At 54.8% G+C, this 22,268-nt stretch overlaps 1 protein-coding gene across 5 annotated transcripts in view; it reads left to right on the top strand.

The window, feature by feature from the left end:
- Positions 1 to 16,553, top strand: part of ADGRG1 (adhesion G protein-coupled receptor G1) — a 46,198-nt gene extending 29,645 nt beyond the window's left edge. For all 5 annotated transcript variants that reach the window (XM_070388366.1, XM_070388365.1, XM_070388368.1 and 2 more), the window contains exons 2-14: positions 1,102 to 1,195; positions 1,747 to 2,169; positions 3,757 to 3,889; positions 4,752 to 4,899; positions 5,271 to 5,402; positions 5,992 to 6,108; positions 6,319 to 6,364; positions 6,624 to 6,727; positions 7,464 to 7,582; positions 10,019 to 10,287; positions 11,596 to 11,704; positions 13,251 to 13,519; positions 15,111 to 16,553. In XM_070388366.1, coding sequence (XP_070244467.1) covers positions 1,108 to 1,195; positions 1,747 to 2,169; positions 3,757 to 3,889; positions 4,752 to 4,899; positions 5,271 to 5,402; positions 5,992 to 6,108; positions 6,319 to 6,364; positions 6,624 to 6,727; positions 7,464 to 7,582; positions 10,019 to 10,287; positions 11,596 to 11,704; positions 13,251 to 13,519; positions 15,111 to 15,241 — 2,088 coding nt within the window. In that variant the 5' untranslated portion in view covers positions 1,102 to 1,107 and the 3' untranslated portion in view covers positions 15,242 to 16,553. The remainder of the gene's footprint in view (positions 1 to 1,101; positions 1,196 to 1,746; positions 2,170 to 3,756; positions 3,890 to 4,751; positions 4,900 to 5,270; positions 5,403 to 5,991; positions 6,109 to 6,318; positions 6,365 to 6,623; positions 6,728 to 7,463; positions 7,583 to 10,018; positions 10,288 to 11,595; positions 11,705 to 13,250; positions 13,520 to 15,110) is intronic.
- Positions 16,554 to 22,268: the final 5,715 nt, after the last annotated feature.

Raw genomic sequence — 22,268 nt, 5'->3', positions numbered from 1 at the left:
GCAGCAAGCCAGAGGTGGAGCTGGGACTTGAACTCAGTCACTGCCTTTTTTTTTTAATTAAAAAAATTATTTAAAAATGTATTTTATTGAAGAATAGTTGATTCACAACATTGTGTTAATTTCTGCTTATAGCAAAGTGATTCAGTTATGCAGTACTTATATACTCTTTTCATATTCTTTTCCATTACGGTTGGTCACAGGATATTGAATGTAGTTCCCTTGCTACACAGCAGGACCTTGTTTTTCATGCATTCTGTGTGTAATAGTTTGTATCAGCTCACCCCAAACTCCCAATCTATCCCGCCCCACCCCCCTACCTCTGGGCAATCACAAGTCTGTTCTCATTGGTGTCATATTGTAGATTTCACATATAACTGATATCATACTGTACTGGACTTTCTGTGACTTGCTCCACTTAGTGTGATCATCTTTAGGTCCATTCATGTTGCTACAGGTAGCATTGTTTCATTCTTTTTTATGGCCAAGTAGGATTTCGTTGCATATATGTACCACATCTTTATTCGTTCTTCTGTTGATGGAAGAATAGGTTGTTTCCATGTTTTGGCTATTGTGAATTGTGCTGCTGTGAACCTAGGGGTGCATATATCTTTCTGAATTATAGTTTTGTCCAGGCATATGCCCAGGAGTGGGATTGCTGGATTATACGACAACTCTGGTTTTAATTTTCTGAGGAGCCTCCACACTGTCCTCCATAGAGCTGCACCAGTTTACATTGCCACCAACAGTGTGGGAGGGCTCCCTTTTCTTCACACCTTCTCCAGGATTTGCTATTTGTAGGCTTTTTAATGATGGCCATTCTGACCTGTGTGAGACACCTCATTGTAGTTTTGATTTTCATTTCTCTAGTAATTAGCGACGCAGAGCATCTTTTCACATGCCTATTGGTCATCTGTGTGTCTTCTTTTGGCCACTGCCTCCTGATACTCCGCTCCTGGCAGCGCTGGGGGAGGTCCACGGACTGTTTCCACACATGCCTCCCTGCCTCGCATCCACGTCCATACTACACTGGTTTGTCCCTCTGTAGGGCTGGCAATCCCCCTGGGGATCAGGACCTCGGCTAACACTCCTGGCCTCTTTCAGGCAGTGATGTCTCGGGTGCCTTGGGGGAGGAAGATGACTGCCCAAGTGCTGCTGCAGATGCCACTGTTCCTGCTGGGTCTCCTCCTGGTTCCAGGTAGGTTTTCCTGGAGGTGCCTTGGGACTTCTGTTAAAATGCCATCCTTGTGTTAAGAACCAGCACATCCACTAACCCCTTTGGGCAGGCACAGGCCTGCAAATACAGCTTAGCAAGTAGACGGTACCTTGGAAAAAAGATAGAGTCTCCCCTTCATCCTGTCAAATGCAGCCCCCGGCCCCAGTACACAGCTTGGGGTGGGTTTGGGCCCCACCCGCCCCTGCAGCCAGAGCACCCCTGTGCAGTGCACAGCCTGCGCCGCTGTCTGTGGCAGGCATGGCCTCATGAAATATTTTATTGCTATTTAAAATATTATTTTGCCTTTGAAATTTTTTTCTTTTCTTTCTTTTTTTTTTTTTTAAACTGATTTTGAGTTTGTTCTTTTCCTATTTTTAAGCCAGCCATCTTGGAACAGGGTAGATTCATATTTTTTGAGACCCTTTGAAGTAGGTCCTTGGAATGTGTGTGGGTCCCAGGCACTGGGCTCCTGTGTTCTGGGCCCAGGGCCTGCCTCCAGCCCAGAGTCTCATCTGCAGTCTCTGCCCCCTCAGGTGCCCATGGCGGGAGCCCCCGGGAAGACTTCCGCTTCTGCGGCCAGCGGAACCAGACGCAGAACAGCAGCCTCCATTATAAGCAGGCGTCCCAGCTCCACATCTCCATCAGGAATTCTGAGGAGGCCCTCACCATCCATGCCCCCTTCCCTGGAGTCCAGCCGGCTTCTTGGCCATTTCCTCTTCCCAGGGGCCTCTACCATTTCTGCCTCTACTGGAACCGCCATGCAGGGAAATTGCATCTTCGCTACGGCAAGAAAGACTTCGTGCTGAGTGACCAAGCCCTTGAACTCCTGTGCTTCCGGCATCAGGAGGAGACCCTGGCCCCGGGGCCCCCGCTGTTTGCCACCTCAGTCAGCTCCTGGGGGAGCCCCCAGAACACGAGTCTGCCCAGCGCAGCCAGCTTCATCTTCTCCTTCCACAGTAAGGTGACTTCCAGGCAGCAGAAAGGGATTAGCCCAAGGCCTGGAAACTGGAAAAGCAAAGTGCACGGGGGCTGGGGGCGGGGGCGCTTAAAGCGGTCTGGGCTGCCTGTCATATCATGCAGTTGGGGGGGCTCTGTTCACAGGCAGTGGGGACTCAGGGAAGGTGTCTGAGGAGTGGAAGAGTGTGATGCAAGGTGTGTTTGTGGGAAGACAGGGGTGAGGGCAGAGGGGTGAAGTCCCATCCTGCGGCTGCAGCGTAGGTCCAGGTAAAGGAAGACAGGAGATGAACAGGGTGGGAGCAGAGAGAATGGAGAGACGGAGCTAGAGGTCAGGAGCTGGAGGAAAAATTCTGCTTCGGTAGCCTCATCTAGACTGTTTCTTCCCATTTCACAGAGGAGAAACTGAGGCTCAGAGAGGCACAAAGTTGCAAGAGTAAGGAGTAAGAGAGGGAGCCAGATTTGAACCCAGCAGCTGACTGGCTTGGGCCCGGGGGACAGGAAGAGAGGTCAAAGGTCAGGATGTGGCAAGGCTCGAGGCTGACCCTGAGGTGTGCAGACTGAGTCTTCTGGCTGAGATGTGACAGGTGTGGCCTGGCCACTGCCTTCTATTCAGTGCGGAGTGGAGGCAGGGAGGAGGGGCTGACCAGAAGGAGCTGGAGGCTTTACTTGGGGTCCAGGATTTCCCTGATTCTGGTTCCTTTCAGGCAGCTCCAGTTTGGGGCAGGGCTCCCAAGAGAGGGGGCACAGGGCTTTGAATATGTTAGCATCTCCAGGCCCATGGAAATGCTAAGGGGTGGTGGTGGGGTGGGAAGAGGGATGGAGGGGGCAGAGCTGGGGCAGGTGGGGGTGGGTAGACGAGGGTCCTGTCCCCAGGCCCGGATTCTGCCCCAACCTGGGAGGGTTTAGGGCAAAGTCAGGAACAGCTGTAAATGGGCCTCCTGCAGAGGAGATCTGGCCTGGTCTTACTTGCCTGTACAGAGTTTTTGGAAAACATGAGCCAGGGTTTTCAAATGACTGAAAAATTAGGCTTTCTGCCTTAAAAATTCAGATGTGACCATGGGGCCTGCCTTATTTGATGGCATAGGGCCTGCCCTCTCCCACTATATCCCTATTTCATCTGCCAACTTCATCAGAGTTCCATCTAATCCCTGGAGATGCCTGAGTCTGCAGCCCTTGGGTGCAGGGTAGCCTGGGTGGAGGCCCTGGAGCCACCAGAGAAGCCCCCCACCCCCCAGCTCCTCCTGAAGGAGGCCTGGCTGGTCCTGGGGAACTGGCCCTCCCAGTTCCCTCTGTGTGGTCAGAAGGTTGCCTGGGGTAGGGGTAGGGGTGGTCTAGTCCACCCTACTGGGGCTGGAGTTTCTGGGAGCTCCGTATGACAGAGGCCCGTCTGGCTGGCTACATCTCTGAGTGACCTGGGGAAGTCTACCCCACTACCTGGAGCCTTAGTTTCCTGTTCTGTAAAATGGGGACAGAAACTGTCAGAGTCACAGGGGGAGTAATTGAGAGTGTGATGAGTGTGGCCTGAGTTGAATGAGTGGAACCTCATTCAACAGCTTTTGGTGGCTCTGTCCATCCCTCTCCCCCAGATCCCCCCCACAAGGCCTCCCACAATGTCTCAGTGGACGTATGTGAGCTGAAAAGGGACCTCCGGTGGCTCAGCCAGTTTCTGAAGCATCCCCGGAAGACCTCAAGGAGGCCCCCCTTCACCTCCATAGGCCAGTAAGTGTGGGTCTGCAGCATGTGGGGGTGAGGAGGAGGCTCCCCCAGACCCGGGCATGGCAGGGATTTGGAGTGGGAGACCGTAGAGACCAACCAGTCCATTCTGAAGGAGATCAGCCCTGGGATTTCTTTGGAAAGAATGATGCTAAAGCTGAAACTCCAGTACTTTGGCCACCTCATGCAAAGAGTTGACTCATTGGAAAAGACTCTGATGCTGGGAGGGATTGAGGGCAGGAGGAGAAGGGGACGACAGAGGATGAGATGGCTGGATGGCATCACTGACTCAATGGACGTGAGTCTGGGTGAACTCCGGAAGTTGGTGATGGACAGGGAGGCCTGGCGTGCTGCGATTCATGGGGTCACAGAGTCAGACACGACTGAGCGACTGAACTGAACTGAACCGTAGAGACCTCCCCTCGGTCTCCATCTTGATTCAGTCCCAAAGGCCAAGCCCCACCACCTGCCTGAGTCAGAAAAAAAAAAGTCTCTCTTACCAGTACCCACGCCCTCCTCTCCACCAATAAGGAAAAAGGATTGACCCATTTTACAGCTCAGCAGACTGAGGCCAACTGATGGGTAGGGCTGTCCAGCGGCACAAAGTGGGTCGGTCCAGGCAGAACTGGACCCAGAGCCTGGTGGCTGAGTCTGAGGATAGGACCCCACCCCACTCCTTTCCTGTTTGCCCTGAGGCCCCAGTTTCCTCCACATCACCCCCACAGGTCATTCTGTCGGGCCCCACACTCTTTCCTGTGTATCAGCCTGAGTCGCCTCTCTGCTCCCTCCGTCTTCCTGCCTACTGGCCTACCTGGATCCACCCCTCACCCCCAGCAGTCATCTCTTCCTCTCTCCCCGCTGCTTCCAGGCAGCTGCAGAGCCTGGAGTCGAAGCTGGCCTCTGTGAACTTCACAGGGGACGCCGTGTCCTTTGAGGAGGAGCGGATCAACGCCACAGTGTGGAAGCTCCAGCCCGCCTTCAGCTCGCAGGACCTGCACATCCACTCCCGGCAGGAGGTCAGGGGTCAGGGTCGGCAGCCAGGGCAGGAAGCAGATGAAGAGGCTGCGAGCGCTCCCTCCCCACACCCCCCCACCCTTCATATCCCCCAGCACACCAAGGGGCCATAGGCAGGGTCAGTGTCTGACACCCAGACACCGCAATAAACATGATTCTCCCAGGCCCTTATCCCCTGGGCTCTAACCACAAGACTCCATAGCCAGCACTGGTGCCAAGGAAAGGAGGAGTGAGTAGGGTTGCTGTGAGTCTGGCTTTGTGAAGGAGGTGGGCTTAGAGATGGCAGCATGCAGGAAGGCGTGTGCTGGGGGGACATGGCAGGGACCTGGAGGTCCACTTCTGGCTGAGCTCCAGCAGGTCCTCTGGTCTGCAGGAGGAGCAGAGTGAGATCCTGGAGTACTCGGTGCTGCTGCCCAGCGTGCTCTTCCAGAAGGCCAAGGGCAGGAGACAGGAAGCTGAGAAGAGACTCCTCTTGGTGGACTTCAGCAGCCAAGCTCTGTTCCAGGTAGGGGGTGGTTGTCCTTGTGCCCTCCCTTGGGGAAAGCAGCTTCTGTCTAACAGAGAGGTGGAAGGTAGGCATTGAAGGTAGCCCTCTCCTCCAAGAGTCCTTGCAAAGTCAGAAATCAGATGGCAACATGCATGACATTTAGAGCTGCTGCTGCTGCTAAGTCGCATCAGTTGTGTCTGACTGTGCGACCCCATAGACAGCAGCTCAACAGGCTCCTCTGTCCCTGGGATTCTCCAGGCAAGAACACTGGAGTGAGTTTCCATTTCCTTCTTCAATGCATGAAAGTGAAAAGTGAAAGTGAAGTCGCTCAATTGTGTCCGACTCTTAGTGACCCCATGGACTGCAGCCTACCAGGCTCCTCTGTCCACCAGATTCTCCAGGCAAGAGTACTGGAGTGGGTTGCCGTGCTGGGAAAGATCTAAATGGTGTTATTCTTACTATGGTATAAATGACTACCTATGCAAGAACTGCTTCCAGAGGGAGACTCAAAATCTGGGAGCAGTGTACTGGGCAGAGACAAGAGTGTACTCTTCTTCTCAGTCCTGAGCCCCCTCCCTCCCCTCTCCTCCATACCCCATATATCTAGGATAAGAATTCCAGCCAGGTCTTGGGAGAGAAGGTCTTGGGTATTGTTGTGCAGAACACCAAAGTAGCCAACCTCTCGGAGCCCGTGGTGCTCACCTTCCAGCACCAGCCACAGCCGGTGAGTGTGAGCCAAGCAACCCAGGGGACAAGGGTCCCTGTTTGCCCATGTGCTCCCGTCCCTCCTCTCTTCTGAAAGAAAACTGATTGACTGGCTGAGGGCACTGGCCAGTCAGGTCAAAATAGGGTGGGGCCCTGGCACTGGCCCCCTCAGCCCGGCGGGGAAGGAGCAGACTGCCACAGGGCCCCCCCTTCTTTCTTGTCCCTACAGAAAAATGTGACTCTGCAGTGTGTATTCTGGGTTGAAGACCTGACATGTGAGTGTGGAGGGGGCTCTGAGCTGGGCAGGTACCTGGAGGCAGGTAGTGGGGGTCCTAGAGGGTGGGGTAGATGGAGTTAATCAAAGAGGGCTTCCTGGAGGAAGGTAGCTTTGAAGAAAGAGTGATGGCAGGTTAGGGACCTGCTGAGGGAAGCAAAAACTCAGAAGGGGGATGCAGTCATGCATTTGTGGGGTACTGGGGATGACAGTGGGGGTGCTGAGCTTGGTCTCAGAGCCTCATGCTGGCCCTTCCTCAGTGAGCAGCCCGGGGAGCTGGAGCGACGCGGGGTGTGAGACCATCAGGAGAGAGACACAGACGTCCTGCCGCTGCAACCACCTCACCTACTTTGCGGTGCTGATGGTACATGAGCCCCTCCTGCCCCACTGCCGCCACTTCTCACATATATGGCATTCATTCCTCACAGCAAGCCTCAAGATGACTCCTGTTGTTGTCCCATTTTATCGCTAAGGAAACTGAGGCTCAGAGAGGTTAGGCAATTTACTCAAGGTCACACAGCTAGTAGTAAGTAAAAGGTCTCTGAAGTCCTTGCTCTTTATCCCCCAATTTGGGTGCCTGATACAAACAGGTTCCTGATCCTAACCTAGGAGTCTGATTCTAAAGGGCTTGGGTGGGGGCAGGACTGTGTTTCTGTAGAACCTTCCAGGGGATGTGGAGGCCCAATGAGGTGGCCCTTGCGGTGCACTTCGGTGGCCCCCAAGATGTCTTTGTGTCTTACATTCCTTCTCCCAGAATTTTAGGACTTCGCATCTGAGGGACCAGAGTGGTCCTCTGGTGCTCTCTGGGTATCAGGAGCTCACTCCCTCCCAGGAGACTTATTTCTGGGTTGAGTGTTCTAGAAACAGAGTTAGTGCCAGGACAAAAAAGGGGTTCTCTGGTGGAGGCCGTCGGACCTTGGTGGGGACAGGGATCCATATGAGAATGTGGTGAAAAAATGCACTCATGGGACCCCACTCTGCTCCGCTGGGGGGCAAGAATGGCTCATAGATGCCCAAGGTCCTGCAGGGACCACGGGTTAGCCCCCGACCTGGGCACACCCTCAGCACGGAGGCCAACCCCGACCCGCCCTGTGGCCCAGGTCGCCTCCTTGGAGGTGGACGCCGTGCACAAGCACTACCTGAGCCTCCTCTCCTACGTGGGCTGCGTCATCTCCGCCCTGGCCTGCGTCCTCACCATCGCCGCCTACCTCTGCTCCAGGTAGGGCCTGGGGCTGGGAGGGAAAGGGGAAGAAGGGAGAGCCTCCATTCCCGGCCCCCGTGCTGGGACCCCACAGTCAGGGAGACCTGCCCTGGAGACGGGCCTGACTGACCCCGACGTGTGTGTGTGTGGTTTGTGGGAGCCCTGGGAGGTTCAGTCAGCTGACCTTCCCTCTTCAGATCTGTGATATTTGGCTAACATCGCACTGACAGTTTATATTAGCTGCCAATATTTAAAATTGGGCGAGTTGACGTAAGACTCTAGATGCCTGTCTTTGAAGGACCAGATGTGATTCCACTGGGGGCATAAGTAATATGATGCATCTGGTGATGGTAACAGTGAACAATTACATCAAGCTTCCCACATGCCACATCCTGTTCTTTTTTTTTTTTTTGAACATATAGAATACATTCCTTTATTTTAAATATCCCATTGTTTCCCTCTATTTTAAATGCATTTCAATACTTTATTTGCTTAAAGGCTACTCAAAGATTTGCAAATTTTTTTTAGTGCAATTTTTTTCTTTTTTAAAAAAATTTATTGATTTTAATTGGAGGCTAATTACTTTACAATATTGTAGTGGTTTTTGCCATACATTGATTTGAATCAGCCATGGGCACACCCTGTTCTGAGTGCTTTAGATGAACGAGGTTCATCCTCACAAGGGTCCTATGAAAGAGTGCTCAGAGAGGGTAAGTGACCTGACCGAGATCACACAGCATGGAAGTGGCAGAAGCAGCCTTGAACCGAAGCCCTCAAGCTCCAGGCCTGCAAGGCCCCAGTTACTGAGCTGTCTGGCCATGGCCTCTGTGGAAAGGCAGAGCCTCCAGGGTTCTCCCCACCCCCATTCCCTGGTGTTTGTTTTGAGGCCCGGCCTCCTGGCTCCATGGAGAAGGCAATGGCACCCCACTCCAGTACTCTTGCCTGGAAAATCCCATGGATGGAGGAGCCTGGTAGGCTGCAGTCCATGGGGTCGCTAGGACTCAAACACGACTGAGCGACTTCACTTTCACTTTTCACTTTCATGCATTGGAGAAGGAAATGGCAACCCACTCCAGTATTCTTGCCTGGAGAATCCCAGGGACCGGGAAGCCTGGTGGGCTGCCATCTCTGGGGTCACACAGAGTCCGACACGACTGAAGTGACTTAGCAGCAGCAGCAGCTCCTGGTTCCATGGAGGAACCTGTCACCCTAGTCGTCTGGATGCCTGAGGAGAGAAGAGGTCACCTTTGGCAGAGTGAAGAACGCCTCCCCCACCCTCAGATGGGCTTGTGTGTGGGGTCTGGATTGTCAGAGCTGGGCTTCGCCTAAACTGAAGTCCACCTGCAACTGGGGCCTGGAGCCATTGCGGTAGAGGGGAGACAGCCTTAGATCTGGAGTGACACTTGGAGTGTGCTCACTGTCCTCGTGGGGAGGAGGGGAGGGTGCAGCCGTGTGCAGGCACGGTCACAGATGCACACGTGGTGGGCTGGAGTCGGTGATGAAGAGAGACGGCTGGCAGGCTTAGTGGAGGGCCAGGAGTGGGGGCACAAGCCCCCCAGCACTTACCCAGGACACAAAAGTGCCCCAGCACACAGGGACGGGAACGCTTCGGGACTGAGATCTTATCTGTGCTGGGTGCTTTATATCGGTGTAACCCTCACCACGCGCTTGGGGGGCCAGTCTTCCCACTTCACAGAGGAGTAAACTGAGGGTGAGGGGGGCGGGGCCAGCCAGTTGTGGTGCCTGAGTCAGGGGCACAGCAGGCGTGGAAGTCCAGGATGGCAGGTGTTCTTCTGCGCCCTCTGGGACAGGCAGTGGATGGTGCCAGGCAGGGCACATTGGGGGCAGAAAGGCTGATGGTGCCCTGGACCACGTAGTATCTCAGGATGGGGGCAGGGCAGGCACACACAGACTTGCAGACTTAAGGGCACAGGCACACACAGCCTGTGCTCACGGAGGTACAGTTGTACAGACAGACATGGAACGTGGGTGGCGTGGATTCTCCAAAACAGCAAAAATTCCAGTCTTTCCCTTCTGACTTTGGGAGTATCTGGTTGATGGTCGTGTCTGTGTAATCGGAGCATCTATGCCTAGCTGAGGCTGCTGTTAAATGCACATACAGTGCCCGAGCCTGTGGGTGCTGGATACAGGGTAGGTGCCGAGGGACAGGTAGGCAAGAGCCTAGCTGCAGCCACAAGAGTAGGACAGGAAGCGTGTGTGTGTGTGTGTGTGTGTGTGTGTGTGTGTGTGTGTGTAGTCTGGGAAGGCTGCCTGGAGGAGGAAGGCTGCCTGGAGGAGGAGGGGTGGGTGGGTGGGGGTGGGCCCTCCGGGGTGGGCCTCCCACCTCCCACCTCCCACCTCCCACCTCCCACCTCCCACCTCCCACCTCCCACCTCCCACCTCCCACCTCCCACCTCCCTGCCTTCCCACACTGACCGCCACCCACCTGTGCAGGAGGAAGTCTAGGGATTACACCATCAAGGTGCACATGAATCTGCTGGTGGCCGTCTTCCTGCTGGACGTGAGCTTCCTGCTCAGTGAGCCGGTGGCCTTGTCAGGCTCCGAGGCTGCCTGCCGTGCCAGCGCCATCTTCCTGCACTTCTCTCTGCTCGCCTGCCTCTCCTGGATGGGCCTCGAGGGCTACAACCTCTACCGACTTGTGGTCGAGGTCTTCGGCACCTATGTCCCAGGCTACCTGCTCAAGCTGAGCATTGTGGGCTGGGGTAAGTTAGTGGAGGGGGTTTGTGGGTTCCCCCCAGATTGGCCTCCTCCTCTTGGCTTTTGACAACAGGTGGGCACTTCATTCCACTTCTCCACCTACCCTTCTGATTATTCCCTCACTGCTTCCTTCACTCAGCCATCCTCAGGGGTTCTTTACCTTGGCTGGATCAAGGTCCTCTTTAGTAGGATGAGGCGATGAGCCCTGTCTCCAGTAAATGCTTACATATTCTCTTCATCTGTTTTACAAGTGGGGTTTGCAGACAGAGCTGCCATGTGCGGATGTGCAGGTTGGGCACTGCTCAAAGGCACCCAGTCGTGGATGAGTGGGACTGTAAACCAGTCCTCACATAATGCGCCTAGGCTGGTGGTGGCCCAGACTGTGCATCCCGATGAACCTCAGATAATGAGGTTCCCAATGGCTCTGGCATTTGTTCTTAGCCAATAGCAACCCAATTCACCTATGGCCTGATCTCTCTTTTGTCAGACCCGAGGCCTAGGGGCACATACCACAAGTCCTTTTGATCACTGCACAGGCCCATCAACCTCCACATGTCCCTGATCCCAACTTGCTGCTCCTCCCATATTTTTCATTTGATTCCTTCTTGGTTCTTATCATTGATTTATATGAAATTCCTTCAGAGTTGGCTGTTTGTCAAAATCCAGGTGTTTAATGGTGGGCAACCCCTTCCAGGGAGCTCTCAGGCTCCACCTAATGGACAGAGTCAAAGCCCAGAACAGACATTCCATTGGAACATAACTCTAGATGTCCCCCATTGAACTGTCCTCCACTCCACCAATGTCTGCTTCTCTCATTTCTCCTGTGACATCCAGCCCCCCAGCAGGGACCTGCTGGCCCTTTCCCTTAGGGCCTTTCAGGATGGCGAGGGGGCAGGGGTTGGGTTAGGGGAGATAGGTCCCCCTTTGGGAAACCAGGAGCTTCCTTCATAGCTCAGTTGGTAAAAAGTCTGCCTGCAATGCAGAAGACCCAGGTTCAATCTCTGGGTCAGGAAGATCCCCTGGAGAAGGAAATGGCAACCCACTCCAGTATTCTTGCCTGGGAAATCCCATGGACAGTGGAGCCCGGCAGGCTACAGTCCATGGGGTCGCAAGAGTAGGACATGACTTGGGAAAGCAGAACTGGAATAGAGAAGGGAATGTCCAAGCTTGGAGGACTTGCCCCAAGTGGAGCTGGCTGGGCTCTGGGAGCTCAGGTCTCGGAGGGAACGTGAGAGGAAGAGGGCTTACCAGAGGGAAGGGGAGGGCAGACCTGGGAAGGTGGGACACGGAGCTCCCTGCTTTGCTGTCCACAGGCTTCCCCGCTTCCCTGGTGATGCTGGTGGCACTTGTGGACGTGAACAACTATGGTCGCATCATCCTTGCCGTGCACAAGACCCCCGAGAGCGTCATCTACCCTTCCATGTGAGTGGCTTGTGCAGTGGGGGCAGGAGTGTGGTCCTCATGGCGCAGAAGTCAGAGCAGCCTGGGCCCAGGTCACACTGACCAGGAGACTCTTGGGTGATGGGTGCTGGGGGTACCGGCCTGGCCTGGCTGGAGCCCTGGGCTGAGAGTGATGCTTCTCTCCGGGAGGGTGAGAACAGGCCTGGATCTGCCACTCACTTGCCAGAGAACCTTGCGCAGGTCCTGGCCCCCCTCTGGGCCTCAGTTTCCCCACTTGTGTGTGGGGGAGTCTGAGCTGGAGCAGATGAACCTCTAGCATGTTCCTTTGCTGCACACTTCTATCTCCCTCCCCATGGAAAGATGGAAAGACTGAGACCCAGAGAAGGCAGGGATCCACATCACCCTGCTCAAAGGTACCCAGCCAGGAGATGAACGGGGCTGAAATCCAGTCCTACATTCAGCTAATTCATCCAGGCTGGCGTGCCCTGGCCTGTGAGTCCCTCTGAGCCTAGAGTAGAATCCAGAGCTCCTGAGCCCTAGGCTAGGAAGGAATCCTTTCCATTCCTTCAGTGTTTTAAAAATTTCAGTTTTTTTGCATCATAATCTTGTGATTTTTGCCTTACCTTGTATCATCCGTATTATTACTGTTTAATGTTTTCCTTTAAATCTTCTGGCTTGTTAAATGTATTTTTTTAAGTCATAGTACACATAAATGGGAAATAAGCATTACTTGTCATAAACAGTGAAAAGTCATGAAAGGAACAAGAAAACCCTGCTACTAAATTCTTGATGAAAGCGGTGAGCCTAAGTCTGGCTCTGTTTGAAAAGGGAGACTAGCAAGTGTTCAGTTCAGTTCAGTTCAGTCGCTCAGTCGTGTCCGACTCTTTGCAACCCCATGAATCGCAGCACGCCAGGCCTCCCTGTCCATCACCAACTCCCGGAGGTCACTCAGACTCACGTCCATCGAGTCAGTGATGCCATCCAGCCATCTCATCCTCTGTCGTTCCCTTCTCCTCCTGCCCCCAATCCCTCCCAGCATCAGAGTCTTTTCCAATGAATCAACTCTTCACATGAGGTGGCCAAAGTACTGGAGTTTCAGCTTTAGCATCATTCCTTCCAAAGAAATCCCAGGGCTGATCTCCTTCAGAATGGACTGGTTGGATCTCCTTGCAGTCCAAGGGACTCTCAAGAGTCTTCTCCAACACTGCAGTTCAAAAGCATCAATTCTTCAGTGCTCAGCTTTCTTCACAGTCCAACTCTCACATCCATACATGACCACAGGAAAAACCATAGCCTTGACTAGCCGGACCTTTGTTGGCAAAGTAATGTCTCTGCTTTTAGCAAGTGTTAAAAGTGTTAAAAACATATTAGCACCAAACTAAGCCTTTCTCTTGGCTGTAGAGAAGGAATATAGGATAGTTGAAAGAAGAGTGACTTTTTGGCCCTTGAATCAGTGGTGTCTAAAGTAACTGCCCTGTAACTGGGGCTCACCACGGTGCTCGCCCACGGCCCAGGAGGCACCCTGTGAGCCCGGCCTTGCCCTGAGCCTTTGTACACTTGCCCACAGGTGCTGGATCCAGGACTCCTTGGTCAGCCATGTCACCAACCTGGGCCTCTTCAGCCTGGTGTTTCTGTTCAACACGGCCATGCTGGGCACCATGGTGGTGCAGATCCTGCGGCTGCGTCCACACGCCCAGAAGTGGCCCCACGTGCTGACCCTGCTGGGCCTCAGTCTGGTCCTCGGCCTGCCCTGGGCCTTGGTCTTCTTCTCCTTTGCTTCTGGCACCTTCCAGCTTGTCATCCTCTACTTCTTCAGCATCATCACCTCCTTCCAAGGTAGGTGTGGAGAAGACCCTAGACCCTGGCCCAGGAAGGGTGCCCAGACATAGAGAACAGGTCACGGATGAGATGACCCAGATGACCTGAAGCCTCCCCTTCTCTGGGCCTTAACCTTCCCGTTTGTAAAGTGGGGGCCTCTGGGCCACAGTTGACAAGTCTCTGTTTGTACAGTAGGTACTGATGAGTACCTACTCTGTGTAGACTCGATGTTAAGTCCTGGTGCTCCAGTTGTGAACTAGCCGGGCAAGAGCCTTGCTCCACAGAGCTCATCTCTAGTGGGGAAGACCAAGTGTGGCCCTGAAGACCAAGGGCCATAGGCATCAGAGGGCATCTGGGAGAGGAAGGAAGTAATAGTGGGCAAGGTGATAGACAGTCTGAGCCTGCTAGGGGACACTTGGAGGGGGAGGCCCCTCTGTTTAGGAGACATCCAGAGACAACAGAAGGATCCAGCCATGGATCCAGCGCGCCCTTCACTTCCCCTCCCTCACACCCCACCCCCGTTGCACAGGGACGCCATGGAGGCCTCGCCTTCCCTGTTTTCCTGCCCAAGTCCTCCTCCTACCCAGCACGGTGAAAAACAAAGGTGGATCTCTCCACCCACAGAGAGATCAAGGGTCCCATTACTCCAAGGGTGTTTCTCAGACCAGCAGCATCAGCAGCATCAGGAGCTTATTGCAGACGCCGCCTCTGGCCCGCCCCAGGCCTGCTGAGTCAGAGTGCTCCTTGTTACAGATGCCCAGGCGCACCTTAGAGGCTGAGGAGACCTGCTCTAGGGCTAGAACGCTCCAGGCAGAGGGAGAAGCGTGAGCAAAGGTCCTGAGGCCAGAAGTAGGGTGTGTGTTGGAGGAACCCTAAGGAGGAGCTGCGTAAGGGGTAGTGAGCTTGGGGGGAGACGGGGAGGAGGTGAGAGGGGAGGAGCAGAGGGGCTGGATCCTGGGGGCCTGGCTTGATGCCATGAGGGTCTGTTCCTGCTCTGCCTGCACCCCTCTGCCCCCACCCCCCCAACATCACACACACACACACACTACACACACACACACCTTTGTTTTTCACCATGTTGGGTAGGGAGGACAGCTTGGGCAGGAAAACAGGGAAAGCAAGGTCTCCATGGAGTCCCCATGCAATGGAGTGGGGTGTGACGGAGGTGAGCCTTTGTTTTCCCATCTGTGAAGTGAAGGGAACTCTGTAAGGATGCCGATCAATTCACGCATTTACTGAGCTATTGCTAAATCACAGTAGTATTATTTGGGGAGAAATACTATCACCTGGTACTTAAGCAGGTGGCTCCAGAGCCCGCCCACTGCTGCTGGACCCCTGGCTCAGCCAAGCCCCTTATCTCCCTGGGCCTCAGTCTCCCTGTTTGTGAAACAGAATGGTAATAACGAGGCATGGTCTCAAGGGAGCTGGAGAGACTAAAGTGACATGATGCACAGAACGTTGCCCAGTGCCTGGCGCAGAGTCGGTACTCCTGGGATCGAGTCGTTGTGGGGAGCCTGTGGTGTGGGCAGACATGGGTCAAAGTGGACGGGAGTGGTGTCGGGGGGGCTGCTCCCAGCCTCTGAGCCCTGTACCCCCTTGCTGCCCACAGGCTTCCTCATCTTCCTCTGGTACTGGTCCATGCGCCTGCAGGCCCAGGGTGGGCCCTCCCCTCTGAAGAGCAACTCGGACAGTGCCAGGCTCCCCATCAGCTCGGGCAGCACCTCGTCCAGCCGCATCTAGGCCGCCAGCGCCCCCCGCCGGTGTGAAGAAGCAGAGTCACCTGTCTCTCTTCACTGCTACCTGCAGCCCCTGCAGCCAGGCCCAACCCTGGGTGGGCCAGCTGAAGACTTGAGAAGGCCCAAGGACCTTGGAGGGATGGGGCTGTTGCCATGGCAGCCAGGAATTCCCAGGCTGGGTCTTCTGACTACTTGCCTCTTGGGTCCATCTCAGGGGACCCAGGAGTGGGACTGAAGGCTGGTCTTAATGCACCACCACTGGACCGGCCCTTGGACCTGGGGGTTGGGAGTCTGCAGGACTTAAACCTTGGAGGCTGGCGGTACCCTTGGTCCTGTGCTCTCGCCCAGGACAGAAATGTGCCATGGCTGCTCTGTCTCTGGTGATCACCACGAGGGTACTCTGTAGCCCCATTCATTTTAACCTAAGGATGGCATGCAGGGAAAATGGGTCGAGGCAGAGCTTTGAGCCAGACCCCTGGAGGAGCACAGCTTCCCTACCTCTGAGCCCAGGGCCCTCCCCCTTTGTCAGCCTCCCCAGCCTTCCCCTTCCTGCTCCTCCCTTCCTCTTCTAGGACCTCTCTAGCCTTCCACTCACAGCCCCAGGGTCCCTGATTCCAACCCTGGACTTTGGGCAGTGGTTCCCAAGAGCCGCCTGGTGCCTGCTGTAAACCTTTATTTACTGTGTGGGCCTTTGCCTGCCCCTGACTCAGGCTTAGTAGAAACATTTCTGGGCTGGGCTAGGTCCATCTTTCCATCTGGGCCTCTCCAACGCTGCATCACCCTTGCTCACCACTGCCGAGCCCACACCTCACAGGGGCCCACAGCTTCTCCCGAAGCCCTCTTGCCTCACAAACTATGGGACATTGCAGTCCAAAATCGTTTCCACCCCAGCCCTCCAAAGACTGAGACACGCCTCACCTGATGATGCTGGTAGAACCTGACGTGCCCCTTAGCGCCCCCTGCAGGCAGTTTTGATCACACCGCAGCCAGTCACAGTTAATTCTGTTGGAACAAATGGTCGTTCCCCTCTGTGAGTTCTCAGTCTAGTGTGGGAACCATGCACAAACACAAGAACTCTTAGAGCTGCAGGCACAGGGTTGGGGGAGCCATCACTCCTAGCTGGGATTCCAGGAAGACTTCCTGCAGGACAGCAACATTTGACCTGGCTCTCAGACTCAAAAATGGGGAGGATTTCCTTTGTAATTACCAGTCCATTTGTCTTTTGATATTAAAAAGAAGTATGTGTTCATCGTAGAGAATTTGGAAGCTGTAGAAGAGTGCACAGAAGAAAATAAAAGTCAGTTGTTGTCACCTAACCAACAAATGCAAACATTTGGGGGCGTTTCCTCCTGAACTTTGTTCTGTGCTTCTAGTAAGGGTCACTGTGGGGGTGGGGCGGGGGGGGACAATGGAGAAACATGAGCAAGAGAAGACGGCCATGTATAAGAGAAACCTACTGGAAGTGTTATCAGGGCAACGGGGAGGAGAAATGGTGACTGGGTGTCAGCAGTGGGAGAAATGGCGACTGGGGAGGCAGTGGCAAGCGGTGGGGTCAGTGGAAGGCTACGAGCCTCACGCTGAGGGTGCAGCTGCTACTCAGCTCGAGCCAATCACCACCTTGCAGGAATGAGGGCCCGTGTAGCCAAACCACACTTGCCTTTTTTGAGGAGAAATCCAGATTGTGCTGGTGTAAAATCCCCTGATTTAAGAAACTTGACTAGGGACTTCCCTGGGGGTCCAGTGGCTAAGGCTCCGCTCTCCCAGTGCAGGACCCCTGGGTTTGATCCCTGGTCAGGGAACTAGACCCTACGTGCCTCAACTAAAAAAATCCCGCATGCTGCTACTGAAGATGCCACTTGCCACAACGATCAAAGATCGTTGATCAAAGATCAAAACCTGCGTGCAGCAACTAAGACTTGGTGCAGCCACATAATTAAATAAAAATAATAAATATGAAAAAAAAACCTTAGCTAATCCAAAATATTCGCCGGTCAAAGAAATCACATTTGAGGGCTGAATTCAACCCTTGGCTGGTCACAGGACGTATGTAACCAGTTTACTGACCAGTGTGCAGTGGGTGGGCTGCAGGAATAAACTGATTGGACCTCTCTCCCATCACTGCCTTCTACCTTGTCCCGTCAAGTCTCCCCTCTCTGTCCCGTGACACAGGTGAGGCAGGTCAAATAGCTTCTCATCCCCCTTCAGTTTACGGAAGCAGCCTTGTTTGATCACGGCTCTTTGTGTCTAAAGGTCCAGTGTAGCTCCAGCCCTGGCCCGCATCTGAGCTTTCCGTCCCCGCAGTCTCCTCCCTCCTGTCCTGGCTGCTCCAGGAGGAACATGGGCTGGGAAAAGTGTCACGGTCTCCAGAGATGGACAGGAAGCGGGGTGAAGCACCCTGGCAGCCAGGGATGGGCCGGGAGTGATGTCACAGGCTTGAATGTGGGATCTTTGGGGACCTGCCCAGACCCACTTCCATCGGTCCCTGCCTCTGCCTTTCTCCAAGTGGTGGGCTCCTCTTGTGCTCCAGCCCCTGAAGGCAGAGGACAGACCTCCTCTCCCACTCCGTTGTCCCGATTGCGCATCTGGGTGGGATGCACAGAGATCAGGGCCATCTCCCCTTCAGGGACCTCTCTGGGAGTCTCTCAGACCAAAATTACTTGGCTAGACCTTAGGAAACACCTCCAGCCATCCTCAGGGAGGGCAGGAAGGGCGACCCAGCCCCTTCCTCCAGGCAGGGAGCACGGCCCTCAAACAAATCCTCCCACTTCAAAGGCCTCTCTGGAGCACCTAGTGTCTGTTTACGGGGCCAGCTCAGGTAGTGGGGACCGGGTTTCTGGTCGGGTCTCATCCTCTCGTGACAGCCCTGAACGGGCCATCTGACAGCTCTGCGGTGCTCCTTAACCCAGATGGTTCTTATCACACACGACTCTGGGCTGTGGGACTTTGAACAGTAGGACCACTGATCTCACCAGGCTTGTCTCCCTGTTTGTGTGGGAAATGGGCTGGAATAGCCAGGGGGTGAAAGCTGGCTGGGCCTGTCCAGAGTACCGGAGGCCTTGCACCAGGAGACTCCAAACCTGGAGCCGTTTGGACAAGCCGAGGGTGGGAGATGGTTGAAGGGAGGAGGTGTTCCTGGGAATCCCCAAGGCTCTAAGTAGCTCCAGGCTAAGCTCCAGCCCCCATGGGGCCTAGGAGAGGTGGCCCCTGCTCTGGCTCTGTGGCACCCTCCCTCATCACTTTGCCAGTCCCCAGTCCTGTCTTCCCAGGTGGGCTGCACACTCTGGGTTCCGGTCTGCAGGGCTCAGGCTCTTTACAAAAAAGCATCTGGGAGTCCCTCTGGGAGTCCCAGATGCCAGATGGGTCTCCAGGTGTGGAACCTAGCAGTCATGGTTCACAGAGCCCTTGCCCTGACCTGCGACTGGGAGAGAGGAGGCGGCCAGTCAAGTGGAGGTGGGCGGAGGGGCAGGCCAGTGGCTCCCATTCACCCTCCCAGCCTTCCCTGACGAGGAAGTGCCTGGGGTCCTGTCAGATTCCCACCTGGCCCCTGTGTGGCCCTGACCCTCCCAGGGCCCAGAGGGCCTAGAAAGAGGCTGAGTCCTGTCTAGACACTATGAGTGAGGAAGGGGAAAGAGAGGCCAGCCAGGGCTGGATGGGCCTACCCATCTTTTGAGTCCTCCCTGTGCCTCATAAAAAACTCGGAGAAGAGGTTAGCTCACGCAAGCTCAGGCAGCCGGAAAGTGGCCAGGACAGACGTCAGCCCAGCTCTGACCAAGCCCCAGGGCCCTCGCTCACATCTCTCCTGTTATTCCATCTGCTGGGTGGGGGAGGAAAGTGGCCCCAGGGGCCTCCAGGCCTGGCTCCTCCTCTCCTCCCAGGACCCTAGCAGGCCTGGGCTTGAGCCTTGGTCTTGTTCAAATCCTAGGCCTGAAGGAGGGAGTGTGAACTCTCTCCCCATCTTCATCCCTACAGCCGAGCTGCATGCCTGGCACGTGACGGGTCTCCTCACACACCCGACATAGCCCTAGGAGGCATTGCTGCATTTCTGTGTCTGTTTTGGTGGTTTAGTCGCTCAGTCATGCCCGACTCTTGCGACCCCATGGACTGTAGCCCACCAGGCTCCTCTGTCCGTGGGATTTTCCAGGCAAGAATACTGGAGTGGGTTGCCATTTCCTCCTCCAGGGGATCTTTCCGACCCAGGGATCGAACCCTGGTCTCCTGAGCTGCAGGCCGTCTCCTACAATGCAGGTGAATTCTTTACCGACTGGGCCACCTGGTGTCTGTTTTACAAAGGGGGAAATTGGGGCTCAGAGAGGCCCCTCGCTTGTGAAAGGAGGATCTGAGAAAAGAATTGTTGATTCCAAAGCTTGGGCCCATCATCACTCCCCAGGAATCTGCTCAGAGCTTCCGTGGCTGCTGGATCCCCACACCCACCCAGATATGACCCCAGGAGCAGTGTCCCTGGTGTGGGTTCAGCAACTCCCAGGGAGTCTGGGCCCCTCTGCAGGTGGTCATGGGGCGGGATGAGGCTAGGAACTCTGCCCAGTTCCCCACACTCACCTTTCACAACTTAACCGACGGTGCCATGGCACAGGAAGGGTGAGAAAGAGGCCACAGGAAGTGGTGACACTGCGGGGTGGGTGCCAGGGAGGGCTGGCTCAGCAGAGACTGGGACCAGAAGGACACACAGCTGCAGGGCTCTGGCTGGCGTGGACGAGGCTGGCCCAGGATGGTGGCGCCCAGGGCCCTGGGGATCCTGCTACTCCTGCATTTGGCCTCAGGTGAGCAGTGGGCTCCTCACCCCCTCCTGCCAAGCCTGGGAGAGCCAGGGTCGGGGACGGGGAGGGGGCATGTCCGGAGCGTGTCCTCTGAGGAGCCCACCCTGACGGCCGCCTCACCTCCTCTGACCTCTGGGCCAGTTTTACTGTCCTGATAAACTTGGGTCAGCAGTTGTCTTGGGTCCCCTTGGCTTCCCCACAGCAGCCTGGACATGGGAGGGGGCCATGGAGGGTGCTCCCCGACCCCTATACCTCACACTGTGGCTCTCTGACAGTCATGGCTCTGGGACATGGGGTGAAGGGATGTGACAAGCCCTTCTCCACTGCCTCTGAGCTCCTTGGAAAGGAGTCTGGGACCCTCTGGAGGCTGAGGCCAGACATGGCCTGCACTGCCCTCCCACCACCACCCCCAACCCCTTTCCCCAGCCACACAGGCTCCCCTTCCCTGACCCCACAATAGCTCCACGGTACCCAGTCACCCAAGCTGAGAATTAGACTTTCCATTCCTTCACTTTGGCCTTTTTTTCCCCAAAGATTTTTTTTTTTTTTCATGTGGGCCATTTTAAAAGTCTTTGTTGAGTTTGATACCTTATTGCTTCTGATTTTTTGACCCCGAGACGTGCGGGATCTTAGCTCCCCAACCAGAGATCGAACCCACACCCCTCACACTGGAAGGTGAAGTCCTAACCACTGGTCCACCAGGGAAGCCCTCACTCCTGGTCTGGCACACACCCACACGGTGGTTGTCCAGAGGCAGCCCGAGGGTGCCAGGCTGTGCCCTTGCTGTCCTCCTTCCTGGGAAAGCAGGCCCCCACCCTGGCCCACCTGGCCAGCTGTCCCTGGCTGCTCTCTGCCTTCTGCAGCGACCCCCTGGGGCAGAGGACGATGCACTCTCCCCATGGGCTGTCTGTTTTTCTGAGCTTTGCCTGCTCCTCCTGTTTCACTCTTGATTCAGTGAGTGGCCTTCATGCCTGTCCTTCATCCCCACCCCTGTGTGTGTCCAGCTTGGGGTCACATGGCTTTGGACTGATCTCTCGGGGCTTCAAGTAATTCTCTTCTCTTCAAAAGTTGGGAAATTCAGGGAAATGCAAAATTCAGTCTTTGGCACAAAATAGGGCTTCCCTGGTGGCTCAGATGGTAAAGAATATGCCTGCAATGCAGGAGACCTGGATTCAATCCCTGGGTCAGGAAGATTCCCTGGAGAAGGGAATGGCAACCCACTCCAGTCTTCTTGCCTAGAGAATTTTGTGGACAAAGGAGCCTGTGGGGTCACAAAGAGTCGGACATGACTGAGCAACTAACACACATGGACATGGCTCAAAAAAGTGTGAAAAATGGCAACATTGTACCAGAGGTGTGGCAGCAACACTTGAAGGATTAATTAACTTCATAACCAATAGTGGCTCTTGCTTGACCTCATAAGGACTCTAGGCCCCTCACAGAAGTTGTAATTTTCTGGTCAGGCCTCGAAGTCCCCTTGGAGTGACAGAGTTTCCCCTATGGTAAGATGGGTGCTCTGGTTCATCTGTTTAAACAATGTGAGGAGCCCTGAGAGGTTTATATCTTGAGGTCAGTACTCTTGCCTGGAAAATCCCATGGATGGAGGAGCCTGGTAGGCTGCAGTCCATGGGGTCGCTAAGAGTTGGACACGACTGAGCGACTTCACTTTCACTTTTCACTTTCATGCATTGGAGAAGGAAATGGCAACCCACTCCAGTGTCCTTGCCTGGAGAATCCCAGGGACGGGGGAGCCTGGTGGGCTGCCACAGAGTTGGACACAACTGAAGCGACTTAGCAGCAGCAAGGTCTTTTCTTTGTGGGTGTTTTTGGGCAGTTGCCATGCGTTCATTTGTTCTTTTCATTCATTCATTCCCAAATGAATGGAGCCCTCGACACAGTATAAGGCCCTGTGCTCATATACCATGTGGTCCCTACTCTCAAGGGACTCACATTCTAGCAGAGTGACATGGGTGCGTCAAAGGAGTAGGGACCCAGAGGAAGAAGTGTGTGCGTGCTCACTCAGTCATGTCCAACACTTTTGAGACCTCATGGACTGTAGCCTGCCAGACTCCTCTGTCCATGGGATTTTCCAGGCAAGGATACTGGAGCGGGTTGCCATTTCCAACTCCTGGGTATCTTCCCAACCCAGGGATCGAACCCTCTTGCATCTCCTGTGTTGATTGGATTCTTTACCACTGTGCCACTTGGGAGGTATCTAGAGGGAAGCAGACGGTCTCTTTAATAAAGGGTTACCTT

The sequence above is a fragment of the Bos mutus genome, chromosome 18 (assembly GCF_027580195.1).
Source record: "Bos mutus isolate GX-2022 chromosome 18, NWIPB_WYAK_1.1, whole genome shotgun sequence".
Taxonomy (NCBI): domain Eukaryota; kingdom Metazoa; phylum Chordata; class Mammalia; order Artiodactyla; family Bovidae; genus Bos; species Bos mutus.
Note: the sequence above shows the minus strand (reverse complement) of the source record. Positions and strands in the feature narration are given on the sequence as shown.